The 21,311-nt window shown below is 36.8% G+C and overlaps 1 protein-coding gene and 1 pseudogene across 1 annotated transcript in view; one reads left to right on the top strand and one right to left on the bottom strand.

Moving 5' to 3' along the window:
- The window catches only part of LOC122752702 (zinc finger protein 850-like), a 1,092,329-nt gene that overhangs the window by 994,853 nt on the left and 76,165 nt on the right, over positions 1-21,311 (top strand). The window contains 2 exon segments of the mRNA XM_043999585.1: positions 8,762-9,081; positions 9,083-9,194. Coding sequence (XP_043855520.1) covers positions 8,762-9,081; positions 9,083-9,194 — 432 coding nt within the window.
- Positions 14,075-14,581, bottom strand: LOC122752720 (annotated as a pseudogene).

Here is a 21,311-nt window from a genome sequence, read left to right as displayed (position 1 = left end):
TAGGGGGAAATGTTCCTTCTGAGTCCTTGGGATCACATGATACTCTCCATATAGAGATCCAAAGGGTTAAAACCATGGTCTTTATATCCTCAAGCATAGGTCCTTGAGCTCAGAAAAAATACTCAGAACCTTCACTAGAGTTCTGATAAGGCATATTTAGTTTTCAATTATATAATAGAGACAAGAATAATTTTGGTCATATATCCGTTAAGGTTAGAAAAGTTAGGAAGACTTAGTTTTGACGTCTATAGGTAACTAAGGCAAGCTACATATAGAAGCTTAGCTTGAAAATTTATACAACAAGACCTACATTTAGAGAGTTTACAGTAAGCCAGTTGAGAGGGGGAGATTTACATGTCAAAAGATAATCACTGGGGTCAGAACTGGTTTGGTATTCCTCCATAAAATAAAAAAGTTAAAATACTTTAAGAAGCCTTGACTAAAATTATAGGCGTAATAAATTTTTTCCACCCTTTTGGCTTCTTATCTCAGGAATGTCTGAGGTGTCTTCACGTAATATTAACATCCCATGAGACAGGGCTTCAGACAGACAAATAAGCTCCTAAATAGAAGAGGCCACTCTGAACCCCAAAAATAATAAAGATTAATAAGAAAGAAATTTAAAAAAAATTTCAATGACTTACCAACATGTATACTAACTATGTCTAGGACAGTAGCCTCTGCCTACAGAAAAGGAGGGAGATTTTGGAGGAAGTCCAACACTTCTTGGAACATCACAGACTTCCTCTTGTTTTCAGTCCAGGCTTTGGAGCCCCAGCTCAAGTATGAGTCACCAGAATCCTACTTCCAGCCAGAAAGAGGTGAGCAGGATTTTATCAGGAAGGAAGGTGAAAGAAGAGAATCACACATTATCTCTTGGTTTTTTGGGGGTTTTTGGGCAGGACAATTAGGGTTAATTGACTTGCCCAGGGTCACACAGCTAGTAAGTGTCCAAGTGTCTGAGGTCGGATTTGAACTCAGGGTCCTCCTGACCTCCAGGGCTGGTTGCTTTAATCCACTGCGCCACCTAGCTGCCCCGCACACATTATCTTTTAATGTGTCTTCCCCAGAAATGTCCCCTGACTTCTCTTACTATGGGAGAAACCACTATATACCATACTTTTTCAACATACAGTTTAAATTTTATGACTCCTTAATTCTTTCTCAGTATTCACTTGTTATAAAATCCTGCAGTTTCTATTCCTACACATTGCCACAATGTTATTTCTTCCACTACAACTTCTTCCTCAGAGTTTCCTTGACTTTGAATCTGAGATTTAGATGTTAAATAATTATATTCTTTTTAAAATGAAATTTTTGGGGCAGCTAGGTGGCCCAGTGGATAAGTACCAGCCCTGGAATCAGGAGAACCTGAGTTCAAATCCAGCCTCAGACACTTGATATTTATTACCTGTGTGACTATGGGCAGTCACTAAATCCCAGTTGCCTCACCAAAAAAAAAAAAGTTACATTAAAAATGAAATTTTTTCAGATGAACAGAAATGTATTTTCTCTCCTTCCCCATTAAAAAGAAAAAGGAAACTCATCATAATAAATATGCATAGTCAAGCAAACAACATTCTATATATGCCACCTTCAAAACTGGATGTCATTCTCCTTATTTAGTCCCTCACCACTGTCTCAAGAGTTGGTAGCATTCCTGCTTTATCAGTACTTGGGATTCTTGGATGGTCATGGCATTGATCAGAATTCCTAGTACTTCATAGTTGTTCCTTTTACAGTGTTTTTATGGTATTCATTGTTCTCCTGGTGCTCATCACTTCATTCTTATAAAGTCATGCAATGTTAGGAGGTTTCATAAAATAGTCTCTCTCAGTCCACAGGCTTGACTGATCTCATCCTTCAGATCTCCTGTAGCATCAGATTTTCCTTTGATTTCTGTTTCCTCCTTGATTCAGCAAACATTTATTAGCAATACTATGTGTAGGCAAAAACAACAAAAACATGATTGGCACCTTCCTAGTAACATATGACCTGTGCTTCCGTCATTCTTCCTTCTTCCCACTCAGATTTTTGCTAGTTTTATACACATACAAAACACACACACACATACACAAGATCCTTTTCCAATTCAACAGGCTTTTACTAAGCACCCATTAGTTTTAGGTACTAAGGAGCTTTAATTTGCTGAAGATAAACTATTAATGTAGTATCCTGCATTTTAGACACAGAATGTGCTGAAATAGTTGTTAATAATTTTAGCATTAATCTAAATCTAAGCATTTCTTGTTCTTAGAGATGTCTAAAACCAATTACATCCTTTCTTGCTTTTAGAAATATCTCTACCAAGACAATTCAAAGTAACATTTTTAGTAGTCTTGAATAAGGGGAAAAAATTACAATATGATTAAATGCTGTTTTTAATTAATAATCTATCCCACCTAAAAGAATAGTCAATTAATCTTCCACTAAGACCACTCGATTCTTTCTTTGACTACACTTCTCTGGTAGTCTCCTGAGTAATTGGAAGGAACCTTCTCCCTGGGATTAATACCATAATTCCTTCAAAATAGGGAAAGGGGAGCACTGTCCTTAGGTAGGTCACAACTCATCCCTTCTGGGGATGGGAAAAACAATAATCTTAAATAGACCACTTTTCTATTTTTCTATCTTAATCCATTTCTTTTCTCTACCTCCACCCCTTTAGGTATTATTCTTGACCTTTCAAACATTTTCCTAAAGGGAAAAGACTGGAAAGGACTTTAGGATAGAGAATCATGTTGTTTGTCCTTTATTTTTTTTTCATAAAGGACCAATGACATCACGGTTGATGTCTTGACTTGCACATGAATTTGGTTTAAATAAGGCAGAGCTGCACAAAATCGTCAGTCTCACTCTGTCTTCCAGTCATTGAGGTCCAGTGGCAAGACAAAAGTCAAGACAACTGGTGATGGACTGGATCTGGTGGATGACCTTGGTATCGTCTCATGTCTGATCAAGCTCTAAAATGCTCTACATATGTCTGCTTTAGCTGCCTTCATGGGCCTTGGAACAAATTGTTCTTCCACCCATTCCTCCAGGGAAAGTCTTCTCATGCTTGGGGTAGACATTCCCTAACTCACTGATAGGTTTGAAACCTTTCAGTATCGTCAACCTGGTTTAGCCTTTTTGCTGAGATGGTTTACTAGGGTGTGGCTGCTGTATATGCTGTTGCTTCTTGGAGCCACAGATGAGAGTTGGGTGAAGGGTGAGCAACCCTGAAAAGGACTTGGCAAGCCCTCACACCCGAGGTGCTAAGTCCTCCTTGCACACCCCATATACCCTGATAGAAAATTTAATGCTAAATGAGTTTTTTTCATCTTCCTTTTGATCTACCATTTTCTTGGTGGCTGACTCTAGTACCTTTTTACTTTCCCTTGTTATTTCTGCTGCATATTCTTCTTTTTTTTTTTTTTTTAGTGAGGCAATTGGGGTTAAGTGACTTGCCGAGGGTCACACAGCTAGTAAGTGTTAAGTGTCTGAGGGCGGATTTGAACTCAGGGACTCCTGACTCCAGGGCTGGTGCTCTATCCACTGAGCCACCTAGTTGCCCCCTGCCATATTCTTTTATTTTCTTTGTTTTTTGTTTGTTTTTTGCAGGGCAATGAGGGTTAAGTGACTTGCCCAGGATCACACAGCTAGTTAAGTGTCAAGTGTCTGAGGCTGGATTTGAACTCAGGTCCTCCTGAATCCAAGGCCAGTGCTTTATCCACTGCGCCACCTAGCTGCCCCCTGCCATATTCTTAAGACCACAAAAATGTGTTTTAGATTTATTTACAAAGGAACGAAGTAGTATAGAAATATCAAGAATATCATTAGCAGATATCGATGAAGTAATACACCAAAGTATTGAAGTTTTAAGGATTTCAGTGGATATAAAAGATGTAAGGATTTCTGTGATATAAAGAATGTACTAGCTGGTGCTGAAACTTTTAAACTAGTTTATCCAGCTTAGAGCCAGTGAACTATCTCCCTCTAATATTTGCCTGTTGACTTCCTTCATGTTTCAGTTCTGTCAATCCGCATAAGCCATTTCCAGTTCTCCTTAACCTTAGTGTCTTCCTCTGAGATTATTCACAATTTATCCAATTTATTTATACATGAGATCAGGGACTATTTTGCCTTTCTTTGTATCGTCAAGTGCTTAACCCAATGCTTGACATAGAAAGTGCTTCATTAATGTTTTTTGACTTACTGACTGACTCAAGGCCGTGTTAAAAGGCTAAAATTCTAGCTAACTGTCTAAAATGTCTATGAGTGGTCGCCAATAAATTATATATTTTGCCCTGAGGGGAAAGTAGGGGGGAAGTGGAAAGGGGGGGAGAGTGAAGGAAGGGAGGACTTTTAAGCATTTATTAAGGAGAATAGAATTTGGTAGAGAAGAGAGAAAGGCCTACATTCATGTATCTATTAAAGGGAGAGCACATTTCTAGCTCCCCTCTCCACCAGAGTCCCCAGGAAAGAAACAGTCGGAGCACCAGGCTCCCCTCTTCTTCCTCCCACTTGCAAACGTCACTTCCTGACGCCAAAGAAAAGACGCATGGTCTTGCCCTCAAAGACCTTCACCTCATGGGCGGAGCTCTTCTACAGTAAGTCTCCAGCAGGTGGCGTCATTCCAATCCTTACAGCCTCAATCCCATACCATATACTCTGGCCTATATTTACTATTCCTTATCTCTCTCCAAGATCTTCTACTTCTCCAAAAACTAAAACAACCCCAAGCTGCTTGAGGATACACCTAAATTTTTAGGAAAGAATTTATTCACCTCTTCTACAATCCTAGGTTTACTTTCAGCCAGTGAATAAACTTTCTCATTGGAGTCAAGCTTCTGGTGTTCTATTTATGTTTCTATATTTTCACTTAATTAGCATTTTCGCTGGTTGTCCACCATACCTGGAATCCTCTCGTCTATTTGTGTAGTGACTTCTTGCTTCTGTCAGTCTTAGCTATAGTCCTACCTTCTGCAAGAAGCCTTTACTGGTGACTCTTGATGCTAGTGCCTTACCTCTAAGAGTATCTCCAATTTCATCCTGTATGTCTTTTTTCATATATACATACACACACATATGCACACATATGCATATACATATATATATATATAGAGAGAGAGAGAGAGAGAGAGAGAGTTATTTGCATGTTAGTCTCCCTTGTAGTGATTGAATTAAGGTAAACTGAGGCATAAAGTTCTGTGTTCAATTTTTTTGGTAAGGCTGCATTTACCACTAAATACTTCTTTCAGCTTCTTAGTAAACTAAAAAAACCTGAGGTAGGGCTACTAGCCTTCATATAATTTTGGGAAGTACAAGAGAACAAAGATAGGAAATATCATGGATTGAAAACAATTGCAAAGCTGAAGTATCATAGATGATGGAAAACAAAATGATTGTATGGAAGGAGGTGCGAATGCAGGACTAGCAACCATCTCTCCTTCCATCTTGGTTGCTGTGGTGGTATTACCTACATGGCTATTCAGTGTCACAGCTGTGAGAATTGGTTTGGCACCCCCCTACCTAGAGAGATACTGTATGGGAAGCTCTGCCATGAGGGAGAAAGCATGTGATTTAGAGACCATGTGACTTTAGCATCCAGAAGTTACATCTAAGAACCACATGTGGGACTTGTCAATCAGAGCTACCAGACCAATTAGCTTGGAGCTGTGTATGTGGATGGCCCTGTTCCTGTTGGAGAAGAGGCGTTTGGGAGGAGGAAGGGGCGAGGGGGCCTCTCTTTTGCCCAGGACCTTGGTTTGAGCGGAGTGGAGGATGCTGGATCACTGAGAGAGATAGATGAAGGGATCTTGACCTCTTTCTCTCCTCCTCACCAAATTCTTATGCTCATTAATAAATACTTAAAAGTCTAAACTCTTGCTAAAGCTATAATTTATAGTGACCACTGATTAGATTTTTTTTTAAGTGAGGCAATTGGGGTTAAGTGACTTGCCCAAGTAAGTGTTAAGTGTCTGAGGTCGGATTTGAACTCAGGTACTCCTGACTCCAGGGCTGGTGCTCTATCCACTGAGCCACCTAGCTGCCCCCACTGGATTAGGATTTTTAGACAGTCTAGCTAGAATTTTATTCCACCTTACAGATAGCAATTTTACAGAGCAATAACAAACCAGACTTTCTTGAAGGACAACCAACATTGGAGAGATTAAGACATATTTCCTGCGTGCCCACCTTCATCTTGCAGAACTTGTTAGCAAGATACATCTCTCTTAACTGTATGTGGATATGCAAAGCTCATTAATGAAATAACAGGTCTGAATTGTGCATGGGCAGTAAGATGGGTATAAGCAATATATTTCTTTGAATTAAGGTAATTTATGGGACAGACTTAACTTAGAGATGAAAGTTAACTTCCAAACTCATGAACTTAACTCAGAGACAACAGAAACAGGGCTTAGGCAGTTATAGAATAGAATCAATTATAAAAATGGAATCAAATATAAAACACAAAATCAACATTTAGTTTTTTCACACCCCCATTGGATGGTGGACTCCTTGAAGGCTTGGAACTGTTTTTGCCTTTTTTGTATTCCCAGCACTTAACACAGTTCCTTGACACCTAGTAAGTTCTATTTAAATGCTTATTGATTTGACTTGTTGACTTGACTACTTACATATTTCACCTTCCTTAGCCCCAAATAGAGAGAACTAGCACATAAACCTTTTGTTAGCTAGTATTATCTTTTTGTGTGTATGTCTTACTCTCCAGTAAACCTTTAGCTCTATGAGGTAAGGGAACATGTTTTATCTAACATAAACTTGTTAGGTCCCCTAGCATTTAACTACAGTGCTCTAGTACTTTAAAAGTACCTATTGAGTGAACTAAAGTGTTTCCCATCCCACATAAATTTAACTTGATTTCACTTATTCCCATATTCACAAAAATATTTTTTTTATTTCATGATGCCTGTAAACTTTCATTTTTCATCTGCCTTCTTCCATTCAGCCAGAAAGCTCTTTAGAGTTCATATATTACCCTTTAGTTATTCTAAATATGGTTGGGAGAAGAGAACATAACCTTTCTGATTGACCTCTTTATAAGTGTTTCCCCCTTGTAAGTTTGTTTGTAGGCATGTGTCTTAAAGATGGAAAATGATTGGAAAATGCATATCCATTATATCTCCTTAGGCCAGGGATCCTTATCCCCTTTTTTGTGTTGTGGACCTGTTTGGCAGTTTTGACAAAACTGTAATTTTTCTATCCCATGCTGCTGATCGTAACTCTATATACATTATTCTTATTCTGACTATTGCCTATTACCCTCTCCATTCTTGCTCCCCAGCAACTCCTGTTCTGAACTTCTTGTTTAACTAGGTTTCTGGCCTATTCCCAGGCTTCCTTTGCCTCCCACTCTTCCCATGAATCCCTTGTTTGCTTCCACCCATTGCTCAGTTACTCTTTTTTTTTTTAATTTTTTTTTAGTGAGGCAATTGGGGTTAAGTGACTTGCCCAGGGTCACACAGCTAGTAAGTGTTAAGTTTCTGAGGCCGGATTTGAACTCAGGTACTCCTGAATCCAGGGCCGGTGCTTTATCCACTGCGCCACCCTAGCTGCCCCTCAGTTACTCTTTATAGAACTCAATGATCCCAAGAGATTTAATTTAGTTCCTGCCTTCATTTCTTTTTTTGTTTTGGTTTTGTTTTGGTTTTTTGCAGGCAATGGGGGTTAAGTGACTTGCCCCTGGTCACACAGATAGTAAGTGTCAAGTGTCTGAGGCCGGATTTGAACTCAGTTACTCCTGAATCCAGGGCTGGTGCTTTAACCACTGCGCCATCTAGCTGCCCCCCTGCCTTCATTTAAAAAATGAGACTATTATGATTATTTTTAAAGTTTTATTGACAGATTTTATATTTTTTATCACCCTCACTTCTAAATGTTTCATTCCTTTACCTTTCCCCAGAAATTCTATTTACAATTAATGGACTTAAAAGAAAAAAAAAAAAAGACCTTCAATATAGATCTCTATATAACAGCTCAGTTATCTACCTTTTTTGCTGGTGAACTTGTAAAACTGTATAGAATAGATGGTTACTCTCTTCTTGGAGATCAAAAGGTCAAACAACACAACCTCATTGTTCTATTTACTACCCATGTTTAAAAAAGTCCTTTCCAATGACTTATCAAAATTCTTCTGCTTTCATCTATACCTTTTTCCTCTTTTTTTAACCTCAAGCAGATATTAAGAATGACTGATTATCAATCTCCTCCATAAAAATGTTTTATATATTTAAAGACCATAATAAGTTCTGTTCTTTCCAATGCTAAATGCTAAACAATCCATAGTGTTAGCTTTTCTCCATTGCTTTAATTACTTTTGTCAATTATTCCTAAAACCTCTGTAGTTTTTTCAAGTCCTAAAATTGGTTCATTATCCCCTTCCCATATTACTACTTTGTTTTCAGTACTATACATACATATTTTTAGTATTTTGGTGGTTTTGTCTCAATCTTTTTTGTCTTCCTGAGAATTTATGACATTTCCTTGGTTTCTTTATTTTAGGTGGTGATAATCAGACTGAGGAACACTTAACTCCAAAGCAGGAATTTTTATAGAAAAAGAAGTGCATGAGGAAGTTTCTGGAAATTCTTAATGGGAATATTCTGCAGATTTCAGAGTGTGATAAACATCTTAAGGGTAGATTAAGAAGAAAGAAGGAAAATCTTGCTGGGCCAGAGACAACATAAGGATAACGAATGGGGGGAAAATTTCACTTGGAATTCAGGCTTTATTAGGAATCAAAGCACCTACTCTTTAGAAAAACCCTATGGGTGTGATGCATGTGAGAAAGCCTTCAGTCAGAGCTCACACCTTCTTAATCATCAGAAAATTCATACTGGAGAGAAACCCTATGAATGTGAGGAGTGTGGGAAAGCCTTCAATTATAGCTCACACCTTATTCTACATCGGAGAATCCACACTGGAGAGAAGCCTTATGAGTGTGTTGAGTGTGGGAAATCCTTTAGTCAAAGTTCAAGCCTTATTCAGCATCAGAGAATCCACACTGGGGAGAAACCTTATCCATGTAATCAGTGTAGTAAAAGTTTCAGTCGAAGCTCAAACCGTATTTTACATCAGGAGAATACACACAGGAGAGAAACCTTATGAATGTGATAAGTGTGGGAAAGCCTTCAGACAGAAATCTGCCCTTGTTCTACATCAGAGAATCCATACCGGAGAGAAACCTTATGAATTGTGAAGAATGTGGGAAAGCTTTCAGTCAGAGTACAAACCTATTAAACATCAAAGAAGCCACAGTGGAGAAAAAATCCTTTCAACCTCATGAGTGTGGGAAAACCTTAGTCAGAACTCAGGTCTTTGTTATCAATAGAAAAAAAAACACTGGAGAAAAATTCCTTGATGAATCACTGTAGTTTAAATGTTGTCACCCATAGATTTCATATTTGAACAGCATAGAAACCCTCCAGATAGAAAGCTCCATTCGTATAACAAATAAAGAAAAAATATTTTAAAAAAACCTTGAAACCTTGTCTAGCAATCTTAGTAATGGTTTGTGAGTCCATCAACAAACATTAAGCTTTATGGAGAATTTCACTATAAATAGAAAAGCAAGATTCCCTGCTTTCAAAGTGTTTACATCTACTTAGAAGATACAACATGTTTACAGTAAGTACAGCCCTAGCCTTTTCTTGAAATCTTGTTTTTAATCATTCACATGGGATCACATTCTACTTCCAAATGTGCATTCCTATTCTTAGTGCAAATAATAAAATTGATAGCTAGAGCCCTTTGTTTGTCAGAGTTCTCTCTTTGAACCAGCAGTTTATCAGTAACAGTGAGTGTGTGAGTTTGTATAGCATTTATACCCCATATATGAAATCTCTTTTGATTATTCTTGAATGCATCTTATATTCTAAAGACCAAATAGCCTTGTCATCTAAATATTCCATTATGTATTGATACCATATTCTGAACATAGTAATCAGATTTTTCAAAAGAAAGTAGAAGGGTTCTGTAGACGTAGAGTGAAAAAGTTTTCCATTACAGTTTGGAGGTGTTTAAGGCTTTATAGAGCGTGCATATGCTACAGATCAAGTACTGACATTAAAACCAGCTCCTAAATGTCTCTGTTTAAAGTGAAAAATTAATATCACAATTCATTTGTTATCTTATTTGATAGCATATTTGCACATATACATAAACTTATGTAATTAATACATTTATTTCACCTTAATGATGTATGTATGTACATTTTTTAAACAGAGCTGTCTTTGACATCAGAAAGCTCTGGATTCAAGTCCTCGCTCTGAACATTCTGGCTGTTTGTCCTTGGGCAAGTCGTTTAATTTCTTAGTACCAGCCCCCACTCCCACACACACCCCACAACTCTTTTAAGAACAATATATTATTTGAGAAAAATGGTTGATCTGTTTTTACCTGGAACTCTCTCCACTGATGACAATCATAGTTCTGGTCAAATAACAAGTAAAAGAGGATTTCATGGTTATTGTAAGGTACCGTGTTTCAGCAATGTGTCATATATTTGTTGTATTTCTGTGTGGAGCATATCAGTATCACCCAGGCCATTTTTTTACTAGTGGGAATGGGTCAATGACAGTATGAGGACTAGATGAGAAAAGAAATGATAATAATCTAGAAGGAAAGGCAAGGAAGGAAAACAATTTCAAATAGCAATTGAATTTTTTTTAAAGTTCTGTTTTTAAAGGACCTGTTATAAGAATACTAATATGCTAATATTTACTAAATACTAATATTTTATGGACCCTCAGAAATAATTCCCCTCAGAAATGTCTCTCAAATTTGTCCTTTCTATTCCCACTGCTACTTACTTTTTTTTTTTTGCTGGCACTTTTGTAATACCCCTCTAGTCTCTTTGCCTCCTTTATAGTGCCTACCTCATCCCAGTGGCATCTGCACAAGATTCATAATCCTTATTGTATCTTTGTTCATAGAAATAAATACAAACTCCTTATGTTATATTCAAGACCCCCATGCTCACTTCTAGTCTTAATCCTTTTTACTGTTGCTCCCACCAAACAGTAATTTAATGTCATTTCCCAAACATTGCACTTTCTTACCTCTCACAGCTTTGCTCATATCATTCCCTCAGTTTTTAATACTCTCCCCTCCATTCTTTGCCCATACAAGGCATATCTGTCCTTTTGAGGCCCAGATCAAATTCTGCCTCCTTTATGAAGCTGATAGCTATGGTTATAACTATTCTCTCCTTCTGATTCTTAAGGTTTTAATATAAACCTCCCTTAGAGCACCAATTCTTCCTTGTATTATATTTGCACGTGACTTTATAAATTAGATTGTAAATTCCTTGAAGGAAGAGACTATATTTGTTTTCCCTTCAGTTTCCAATTCTTTGCCACTTTAATATTTTGTGGTACAGACCCAGTAATGGTATTGCTGCGTCAAAGGATAGGTACAATTTTGTAACCATTTGGGCATATGAACACAGTACTTCAGATACATTATGGTCAGGCAAAGTACAGCAGGACTATTTTCCCTTTCTAAGAGGAGTGTCTACCACTGTGGCAAATATTATGTTGACTAAGCCAGAAGACAGTTTAGGCTAGACTAATGGTTTGGACTGAGATAGGGTCCTTGAAGCGCTGAGGATATAATCCAGAAATTAACCACTCCCCATTAAATTCCCACATTAAACTTTTCCACAGATATGTAAAGAGTAGTTTCTTTTTAGGTATCACATATTTATACATGGTCAACCACATGTGGTCTGGGGCATCTACATGAAGGGATATACACACAAGAAGCCTGTAACCAGGATATATGCATAGAAGGGACTCTAAACACTGCAAAACTGTGGCTTTCTTTTACTGCTGTCACTTTCTACTCCTTTCTGCCAGGTGTTGCACTCTGATGTTCTCCACTAGGCATTGTTTTGTTTTGTTTTTGTTTTTGTTTTTGTTTTTACTAATTCTCCATGCTTCAGAAGGGTTACCCTATACAATATCCACTGGAGATTCCTCTATCAGCATTCTACACCAGGTTTCCCAGACAATAGTTTGTGAAGTTTTCTATATTATTCTCTTCCCATTCAGACTTCTCTTAGCCAGTGATGAGCTTTCTTCTTATCCTGAGTGCTGACAAATACCAAAATTTATAGAAACCCATGAAAAGATTATGTCTGCCCTTTTACCTCCTATAATTGCTTCTCCTGAATTCTGTTCTACTGAACTGCTCTGTACTTTAGCTCTTCAGCTTTTAAAAAGGTTTTAATTTACATCTCTTATTTTTATATTACTTTCATTTCCAAATATAGAGAGCCATTCCCTGTAGCAAAGAATAAAAATTGAGGAAAAAAGCAATTCAGATAAATAACCAACATATCAACTGACTTTGATAGTATATGCAATATTCTATACCCATAGTCCATCACTTTTGCAAGTAAGGGATGTGGGTACATTTTCTCATCTCTTTGGAGCCAATTTTGTTTTATACAGTGTTCAATTTGTTTGCTTTGTGTCTTTCCATTTATATTTTTGTAGGCATTTTATATAGTTTTCCTTATTCTGCTTGCTTCATTTTGTATCACTTCATATGCCTTCCAGTGCTTCTCTATGTTCTTTATGTTCTTTATTTTTACAGTGGCAGTAAGAATTGTCTTCACTTAATATAATTTGTTTAGTCATCCTCAATTGATGAGCATCAAATTGTTTCCTTCTTTGCTACTGTAAAAAAAATGTATTGATATATTTGGTGTTCACAGGACCTTTCTATATTGGGTCTCCTTGAGGGTTATTGCTTAAACAGTGAGATCTGTTGTTCAAAGGCTATACCCATGTAAGTCACTCCTCTTAGTAATTCCATAATCAAATACAAAATTCTTGTGTTCAAAGACCTTCATACCTAATTCCCTCCTATCTTTACAGTATTTTTAAATCTTACTCTCCTTCACATACTCTTCTGTCAGTGACACTGGCCTCCTTCTAATGCCTTCCCTATATTAATTATTTCCTATTTATCCTGTATATAGTTTATTTGTACATATTTGTGTGTTTGTTGTCTCCTCCATTAGATTATGAGTTCCTGGAGGGCAGGGACTGTCTTTTGCCCTCCTTTTTGTATCCTCCAGCACTTAGCAAAATGCCTGATACATAGTAGGTACTCCATTTATTAACTCAGATTAATTGATTGGAGTCAGGAAGAATTAAGTTCAAATCTAGCCTCAGATGTCTACTAGATGAGTTGATCTCTGTTTGCCTGAGTTTCCCAGTTGTAAAATAGGGATAATATCATTTCTGACCCAGGGTTGCTTTTAGGATCAAGTGAGATATTTGTAAAGTCCTTAGCATGGTGCCTAGCACATAGTAGGTGATTACTTAAATGCTTATTTTCTTCTTTCCTTTCTTCATTTCTTTCCTTTTTCCCCCACTAACTAATATTTGGTCAATTCTAGTTTTCAAAGAGGGTTTTTTTCCCCTTGGGTAAGGTATCTCTTTCCATATCTTTTCTTCCATAACTCTTCATTTATTTCCTCATGTTTTCCTCTACTGCTTTCATTTAGTTTTTAAAATCATCTTTAGCTCTTTTAAAAAAGTCTTGTTTTATTTCTCTAAAGAATTCCAATTGGGCTTATACCCAAGCTGTGTTTTTCTTTGAGGACTTTGCTTGTAGATGTGTTAGTCATTCTTTCTGAGTTTGTATCTTGAGCTTCCCTGTCATCATAAAAGTTCTTTTAATGGGTTACTTTTTTTCCTTTTTTGGGGGGGGGGTTGGGGGTTTTTGCGGGGCAATTGGGGTTAAGTGACTTGCCCAGGGTCACACAGCTAGTAAGTGTTAAGTATCTGAGGCTTATTCTTCCAGGCTGACTTTGGACTTATATTTGAGTTAGGCTTTATACACTTCTTTTTTTTTTTTTTTTAAGTGAGGCAGTTGGGGTTAAGTGACTTGCCCAAGGTCACACAGCTAGTAAGTGTTAAGTGTCTGAGGCCGAATTGAACTCAGGAACTCCTGACTCCAGGGGCCGGTGCTCTATCTACTGCACCACCTAGCTGCCCCTATATACTTCTTTTTTTTTTCCCCCAAATTTTATTCAATATGAAACATCTCTACACTTTTATTGAGGAGGTTGACCACGTCCATGACCAAATCCACCTCTAAACTGGAATTCTGTTGCTGACCCAGCACCAGCCTCAGCTTTCTTGTCAGCACCAGGGGGAGCAGCACTTCGTCTGTATGTGTCTCTGTCAGCTTCACCACGAGTAAGCCAGGCAGGTCGCTCACCCTCCAGGCCTTTAGGCCTTGGCCTTCCCGTCTCAGGACGACTTCTTCGGAGTGTGGCAGGCACAATCTCAGGGGGCAGGTGAAGGTAATCCCGGAGATACTGAATGCCCTCATTGGTGAGATACCAGTAGAAATGCCTCCATGCAAACTGCTCCTTAACATAGCCACGAGACTTAGAGACTGCATAGCCTTCATCACATGGAGATTTGGCACATTCTTGTCTGCCAGCTCAGGATGTTTTGGCATGTGGACATCTTTCTTGGCTACCATTACTCACCTCCTTAATTGGGAGTTAGTAGATAGCAATTCGGTTCTTCTTGGGCATCAACATCTCAGCGGCGGCGACGATGGGTTCTCCCCTATACACTTCTGAGGAAAAATATGAGCTGAGCTTTTGTCCTCTTTGGTCTTTCTTCTGCTTTCTTTGGGTATTGAGTGATGTATTATTCCAAGATCTCAGGAACAATTCAGATTGGGGTTCTGCAAGTTTTCAATGTTCCCAAATTAGTGTGATATGGGCAAAGACTGTTCACTGGCTTCCTGGTCTGAAATCTGCAAGTTCTTGATCCAGTTTTGGGTCTAAGCAACATGTCTGTGATCTTGTCCTTCATTGGAAGTTCAGATAGATTGCTGTTGGACTATTGGCCCACCCTGATTTTTAGATTTTAGAAGCTTCTTCTTTCTACCTCTTCTATTTCCTAAATATATCTCTTCTAATGATTTGTTTCTATAATGAAGCCACTTTCCCACTAATAAAGTCTGTCTGCCATCTATCAGATCATTGTGACTTAATAGACAGTGATAGTTTCCTCTTTTTCTTGAGTGAGCCTTTATGCAATGATTGTTTTCTATTTTCACTAGTCATAACAGCTGTTTTATCATACAATAAAAACAAAGCCAGTTTTTGAAACACAATATTTTTAAAATGTTTTATGCCTTTTGTTTTTATATCACAATAGTTTCTATGGAGGAAAAAAAATCTCCCTTCTTAATTGAACCTTCTCTTGTAACAGAGAAGTTAAGTAAAACAATTTTAATTATTTTATCTGACAATATATTTTATAATTCTGCCCTAAAAGTTCTCTAAATTTCTGGTTCCTATTGGATTGATGATGAGTTATTTTTTGGGTATATGGAGTTTGAGGTGCCTCTGGGACATCTATTTGGAAACGTCAAATAGCTGGTAATATGGAACTGGAGTTCAGAAGAGATAGTAATGCTTGATACATATATTCATAGAGATAGTGAAAATGTACAAAGGGAAAAGAAAAAGATTCAAGGAAAATCTTTGAGGTACACCCATAGTTAGTGGTTGTAGCATGGATGAAACTTCAGCAGAGGAAACTGGAAAACATCAGTCTGGTAGGAGAACCAAAAGAGAGCAGTATAATGAAAATCCAGAGAGGAGAAAGTGATCAACAGTGTTAAATACTTGTAGAGAGTTCAAAAAGGATGAGGAGTGAGAAGAATGGACTTTTATATTTGGCCAGTAAAAGATCATTGGTAATTTTGGAGAGAGCAGTTCCAATAAGTGATGAATTTGGAACCTGTATTACCAAGAGAATGAGACAGTGGGGTTGACAATGGAGGCATCAAATAGATGGCTTTTTAAAGAAGTATGGCTGAAAAAGTAGTGAGGTCGGGGACAGTAGAGAAGATGGTGGAGATCTAGTGAAGGTTTTGTAAGGATGTGAAAATTTGTGTGTGTAGCTATCAGGGAATGGACAGAGGGAAAGACTAAAGATTAGAGAAGGGGTCTAGGGAATAGTGTGGGCATTCTGGATCAAGAATACTTGTATATAAAGTGGTTATCCTTGGAGAAGAGAGACCAACTCTTCATCAGAACCTAGAATAAAGGAGGAACTGGTAGAAAATCATATCAAGTAGTTGTCAGATGAGGATGACGATAGAAAAGGGAGCTTTCAGAGAATGGCCTTTTTTTTCCCAGTTCACCTTAGCTGAAAAGGTGAAGGAACAGAGTTCTGTTGGACTATTGAGGAGAGAAGGGAAAGTTTGGAATAGTTTTTTTTAATTATATAATATTTTGTTCCTCCCCCCAACTATATGTTAAAACAATTTTAAAACTTTTTTTTTTATACTTTTGAGTTCCAAATCCTATCCATCCCTCCCTTCCTTCCTCCCTGAGATGGTAAGCAATCCAATATACTTTATTACATGTGTAGTCATATAAAATATTTACATATTAGTCACTTTATACAAGAATAATAATCTGGTGGCAGATAGCATATTTCATAATAAGTCCTTTGTCTTGGATTGTCTTAGATCATTGTATTGCTAAAAATAGATAAGTCATTCATAGTTCTTTATCATACAGTTACTGTGTACAATGTTCTCTTGGTTCTGCTTACTTCACTTGGCATCATGATCTTCATCTAAGTCTTTTCAGGTTTTTCTGAAATGGTCCTTCTTGTCATTTCTTATAGCACAGTAATGTGTAATATTATTGAGAGTGGCATATAAAATCATTTAGGGAAGGGTAAAAACATTATGATATTATCTGGTGAGTTTGTTTTTGAAAGATATGATTCACTTGTGTTAGGTGTGGGCCATTAAGCATAGCAACTGTTCAAGTTTGATTTTGGATGAAATAAAGATTAAAGAGTCCTTGGAAATTTAACAAAAGAAGCTTACTTTGTTATAACAGCAAGTATATGTAACATGGATACCATGGCACTTAGTTTCTGTATGCCTGGCTCTTTTTGTCTCCGTAAGAAAACACATCGTGTCAGAAGGACAGGGTATGGTGATGTATATTGTCTTCATTCATCTATCACTCAGAGAGGTCCTAACTCCATATGAGTGGAATTTTTATGCCCTTAGGTGATCAGGAAACTGTGTCATGTGAGGCAGGGACCGATCAGGTCCCTAGGGCAGCTTTGTCTCCGCTTATGGAAAGCTTTAACAGGAAGAACTCTGGTCTATCACCTTCATGGTAGCAAGGTCCTAAGAATCTTCCAGATGACTTTCTTTCTTTTTTTTTTTATTTTTTATTTTATTTATTTATTTATTTTAGTTCTCAGCTTTTGTTTATACATGCTTTACAATTTCAGATTTTTCTCCCTCCCAACCCTCCCTCCCCCCTCCCCTAGACAGCAGGTAATCTGATATAGGTTATATCTATATATCTCTATACATATACATATAGATATATATATACACACACACATATATATACACCTAATAACATTAATCCTATTTCTGCATTAATCCTGTTACAAGAGAAAGAATCAGAGCAGTGATGCAAAACCTCAAAATAGAAAGAAAAAAAACCAACAGCACCCAAAACAAAAGAAATAATATGGTTCAATCAGCATCTATACTCCACAGTTCTTTCTTTCTTTTTTTTTCTTGGATTTGGAGATCCTCTTCTATCATGAGTTCCCTGGAACTCTTCTGTACCACTGCATTGGTGAGAAGAATATAGTCCATCACAGTAGGTCAACACTCAATGTTGATGATACTGTGTACAATGTTCTTCTGGTTCTGCTCATCTCACTCATCATCAGTTCACGTAAGACCCTCCAGGTTTCTCTGAACTCTTCCTGCTCATCATTTCTTACAGCACAATAGTATTCCATTGTATTCATATACCACAACTTGTCCAGCCATTCCCCAATTGATGGGCACCCCCTCAACTTCCAATTCCTTGCTACCACGTAAAGAGCAGCTATAAATATTTTTTGTACATGTGGGTCCCTTTCCCCCTTCCATGATTTCTTTGGGCAAAAGACCTAAAAGTGGGATTGCTGGGTCAATGGGTATGCACAACTTTATCGCTCTTTGGGCATAATTCCAAATTGCTCTCCAGAATGGTTGGATCGGCTCACAGCTCCACCAACAATGCATTAGTGTTCCAATTTTCCCACAGCCTCTCCAACATTTATTATCTTCCTTTTTTGTCATTTTAGCCAATCTGATAGGTGTCAGGTGGTACCTCAGAGTTGTTTTAATTTGCATCTCTCTAATCATTAGAGATTTAGAGCATTTTTCATATGGGAATAGATAGCTTTGGTTTCTTCATCAGAAAACTGCCTGTTCATATCCTTTGACCAGTTCTCAATTGGGGAATGACTTGGATTCTTATAAATTTGATTTAATTCCCTATATATTTTAGAGATGAGGCCTTTATCAGAAGCACTTGCCTCAAAAATTGTTTCCCAGCTTTCTGCCTCCCTTCCAATTTTGGATGCATTGCTTCTGTTTGTACAAAAATTTTTAATTTAATGTAATCAAAATCATCCATTTTTGCATTTTATAATATACTCTATCTCTTGTTTGGTCAAAAACTGTTTTCCTTTCCAAAGATCTGATAGGTACACTATTCCTTTCTCTCCTAATTTACCTATGGTATCACCTCTTATGTCTAAATCATGTATCCATTTTGACCTTATTTTAGTATAAGGTATAAGATGTTGGTCTATGCCTAATTTCTGCCATACTATCTTCCAGTTTTCCCAGCAGTTTTTGTCAAATACTGAGTTCCTATCCCAGAAGCTGGAGTCTTTGGGTTTATCAAACACTACATTACTAGTGTCATTTACTACTGCATTTCCTGAGCCTAGCCTATTCCATTGATCTACCACTCTATTTTTTAGCCAGTACCAGATAGTTTTGATGACTGCCGCTTTATAGTAAAGCTCCAGGTTTGGTACCGCTAACCCACCTTCCTGTGAATTTTTTTTCATTATTTCCCTGGATATTCTTGATTTTTTGTTTTTCCAGATGAATTTTGTTATTATTTTTTCTAGCTGTATAAAATAATTTTTAGGTAGTCTGATTGGTGTGGCATTGAATAAGTAAATTAATTTAGGCAGTATTGTCATTTTTACTATATTAGCTCTGCCTATCCATGAGCAATTGATATCTTTCCAATTATTTAGATCTGATTTGATTTGTGTGAAGAGTGTTTGGTAGTTGTGTTCATAGAGTTCCTGTGTTTGTCTTGGCAAGTAGACTCCCAAGTATTTTATATTATCTACCATTACTTTAAATGGAATTTCTCTTTCTATCTCTTGCTGCTGGACTTTGTTGGTCATGTATAGAAATGCTGATGATTTATGTGGATTTATTTTATATCCTGCTACTTTGCTAAAGTTGTTAATTGTTTCAAGTAATTTTTGACTTGATTCTCGAGGATTCCTTAAGTATACCATCATATCATCTGCAAAGAGTGATAGTTTTGTTTCCTCCTTGCCTATTCTAATTCCTTTAATTCCCTTCTCTTCTCTGATTGCTAAAGCTAACATTTCTAGAACAATATTAAATAATAGGGGTGATAATGGACATCCCTGTTTCACCCCTGATCTTATTGGGAAGGCCTCTAATTTATCTCCATTGCATATAATACTTGCTGATGGCTTTAGGTAGATACTGTTTATTATTCTAAGGAAAGCTCCCCCTATTCCTAAACTCTCTAGTGTTTTTATTAGGAATGGGTGCTGTACTTTGTCAAAAGCTTTCTCTGCATCTATTGAGATAATCATATGATTTTGGTTGGTTTTCTTATTGATGTGGTTGATTATGTTAATAGTTTTCCTAATGTTGAACCAGCCCTGCATTCCTGGTATAAATCCCACCTGGTCATAGTGGTATTATCCTGGTGATCACTTGCTGTAATCCTCCTTGCTAATATCTTATTTAAGATTTTAGCATCAATATTCATTAGGGAGATTGGTCTATAATTTTCTTTCTCTGTTTTTGCTTTGCCTGGTTTTGGTATCACCACCATATTTGTGTCATAAAATGAATTTGGTAGAACTCCTTCTTCACCTATTTTTCCAAATAATTTGTATAATATTGGAATTAATTGTTCTTTAAATGTTTGGTAAAATTCACCCGTAAACCCATCTGGCCCTGGGGATTTTTTCTTAGGGAGTTCATTAATGGCTTGTTCAATTTCTTTTTCTAATATGGGTTTATTTAAGGATTTTATTTCCTCTTCAGTTAACCTGGGCAGTTTGTATCTTTGTAAATATTCATCCATTTCATTTAGATTGTCAAATTTATTGGCATACAGTTGGGCAAAATATTTCCTAATTATTGCTTTAATTTCCACTTCATTGGTGGTAACATCACCCTTTTCATTTTTGATACTGGTAATTTGGTTTTCTTCTTTCTTTTTTTAAATCAAATTAACCAATATTTTATCTATTTTATTGGTTTTTTCATAAAACCAGCTCTTAGTTTTATTGATTAATTCTATAGTTTTTTTTGCTTTCAATCTTATTAATTTCTCCTTTAATTTTCAGGATCTCTAATTTAGTGTCTAATTTGGGGATTTCTAATTTGTTCTTTTTCTAGCTTTTTAAGTTGCATGCCCAATTCATTAATCTCCTCTTTCTCTTTTTTATTCATGTAAGCATTTAGAGCTATAAATTTTCCCCTAAGCACTGCTTTGGCTGCATCCCATAGATTTTGGTATGTTGTCTCATTATTGTCATTCTCTTGGATAAAGTTATTGATTGTTTCTATGATTTGTTGTTTGGCCCATTCATTCTTTAGAATGAAATTATTTAGTTTCCAATTTATTTTCATTCTACTTTTCCCTGGCTCTTCCTTACATGTAATTTTTATTGCATCATGATCTGAGAAGGATGCATTTACTATTTCTGCCTTTCTACATTTGACTATGATGTTTTTGTGCCCTAATACATGGTCAATTTTTGAAAATGTGCCATGTACTGCTGAGAAAAAGGTATATTCCTTTCTATCCCCATTCAATTTTCTCCAGACATCTATCATGTCTAACTTTTCTAGTAATCTATTCACCTCTTTCACTTCTTTCTTATTTATTTTTTGGCTAGATTTATCTAATTCTGAGAGGGGGAGATTCAGATCCCCCACTAGTATAGTATTACTATCTAATTCCTCTTGTAACTCATTTAACTTCTCCTCTAAGAACTTGGATGCTATACCACTTGGCGCATACATATTTAATATTGATATTACTTCATTATCTATAGTACCTTTAAGTAAGATGTAATTTCCTTCCTTATCTCTTTAATGAGATCTATTTTTGCCTGCGCTTTGTCTGAGATAAGGATTGCTAC

Source organism: Dromiciops gliroides, chromosome 4 (assembly GCF_019393635.1).
Source record: "Dromiciops gliroides isolate mDroGli1 chromosome 4, mDroGli1.pri, whole genome shotgun sequence".
NCBI classification, from domain to species: Eukaryota; Metazoa; Chordata; class Mammalia; order Microbiotheria; family Microbiotheriidae; genus Dromiciops; species Dromiciops gliroides.
This window is presented reverse-complemented; position numbering and strand designations above follow the sequence as displayed.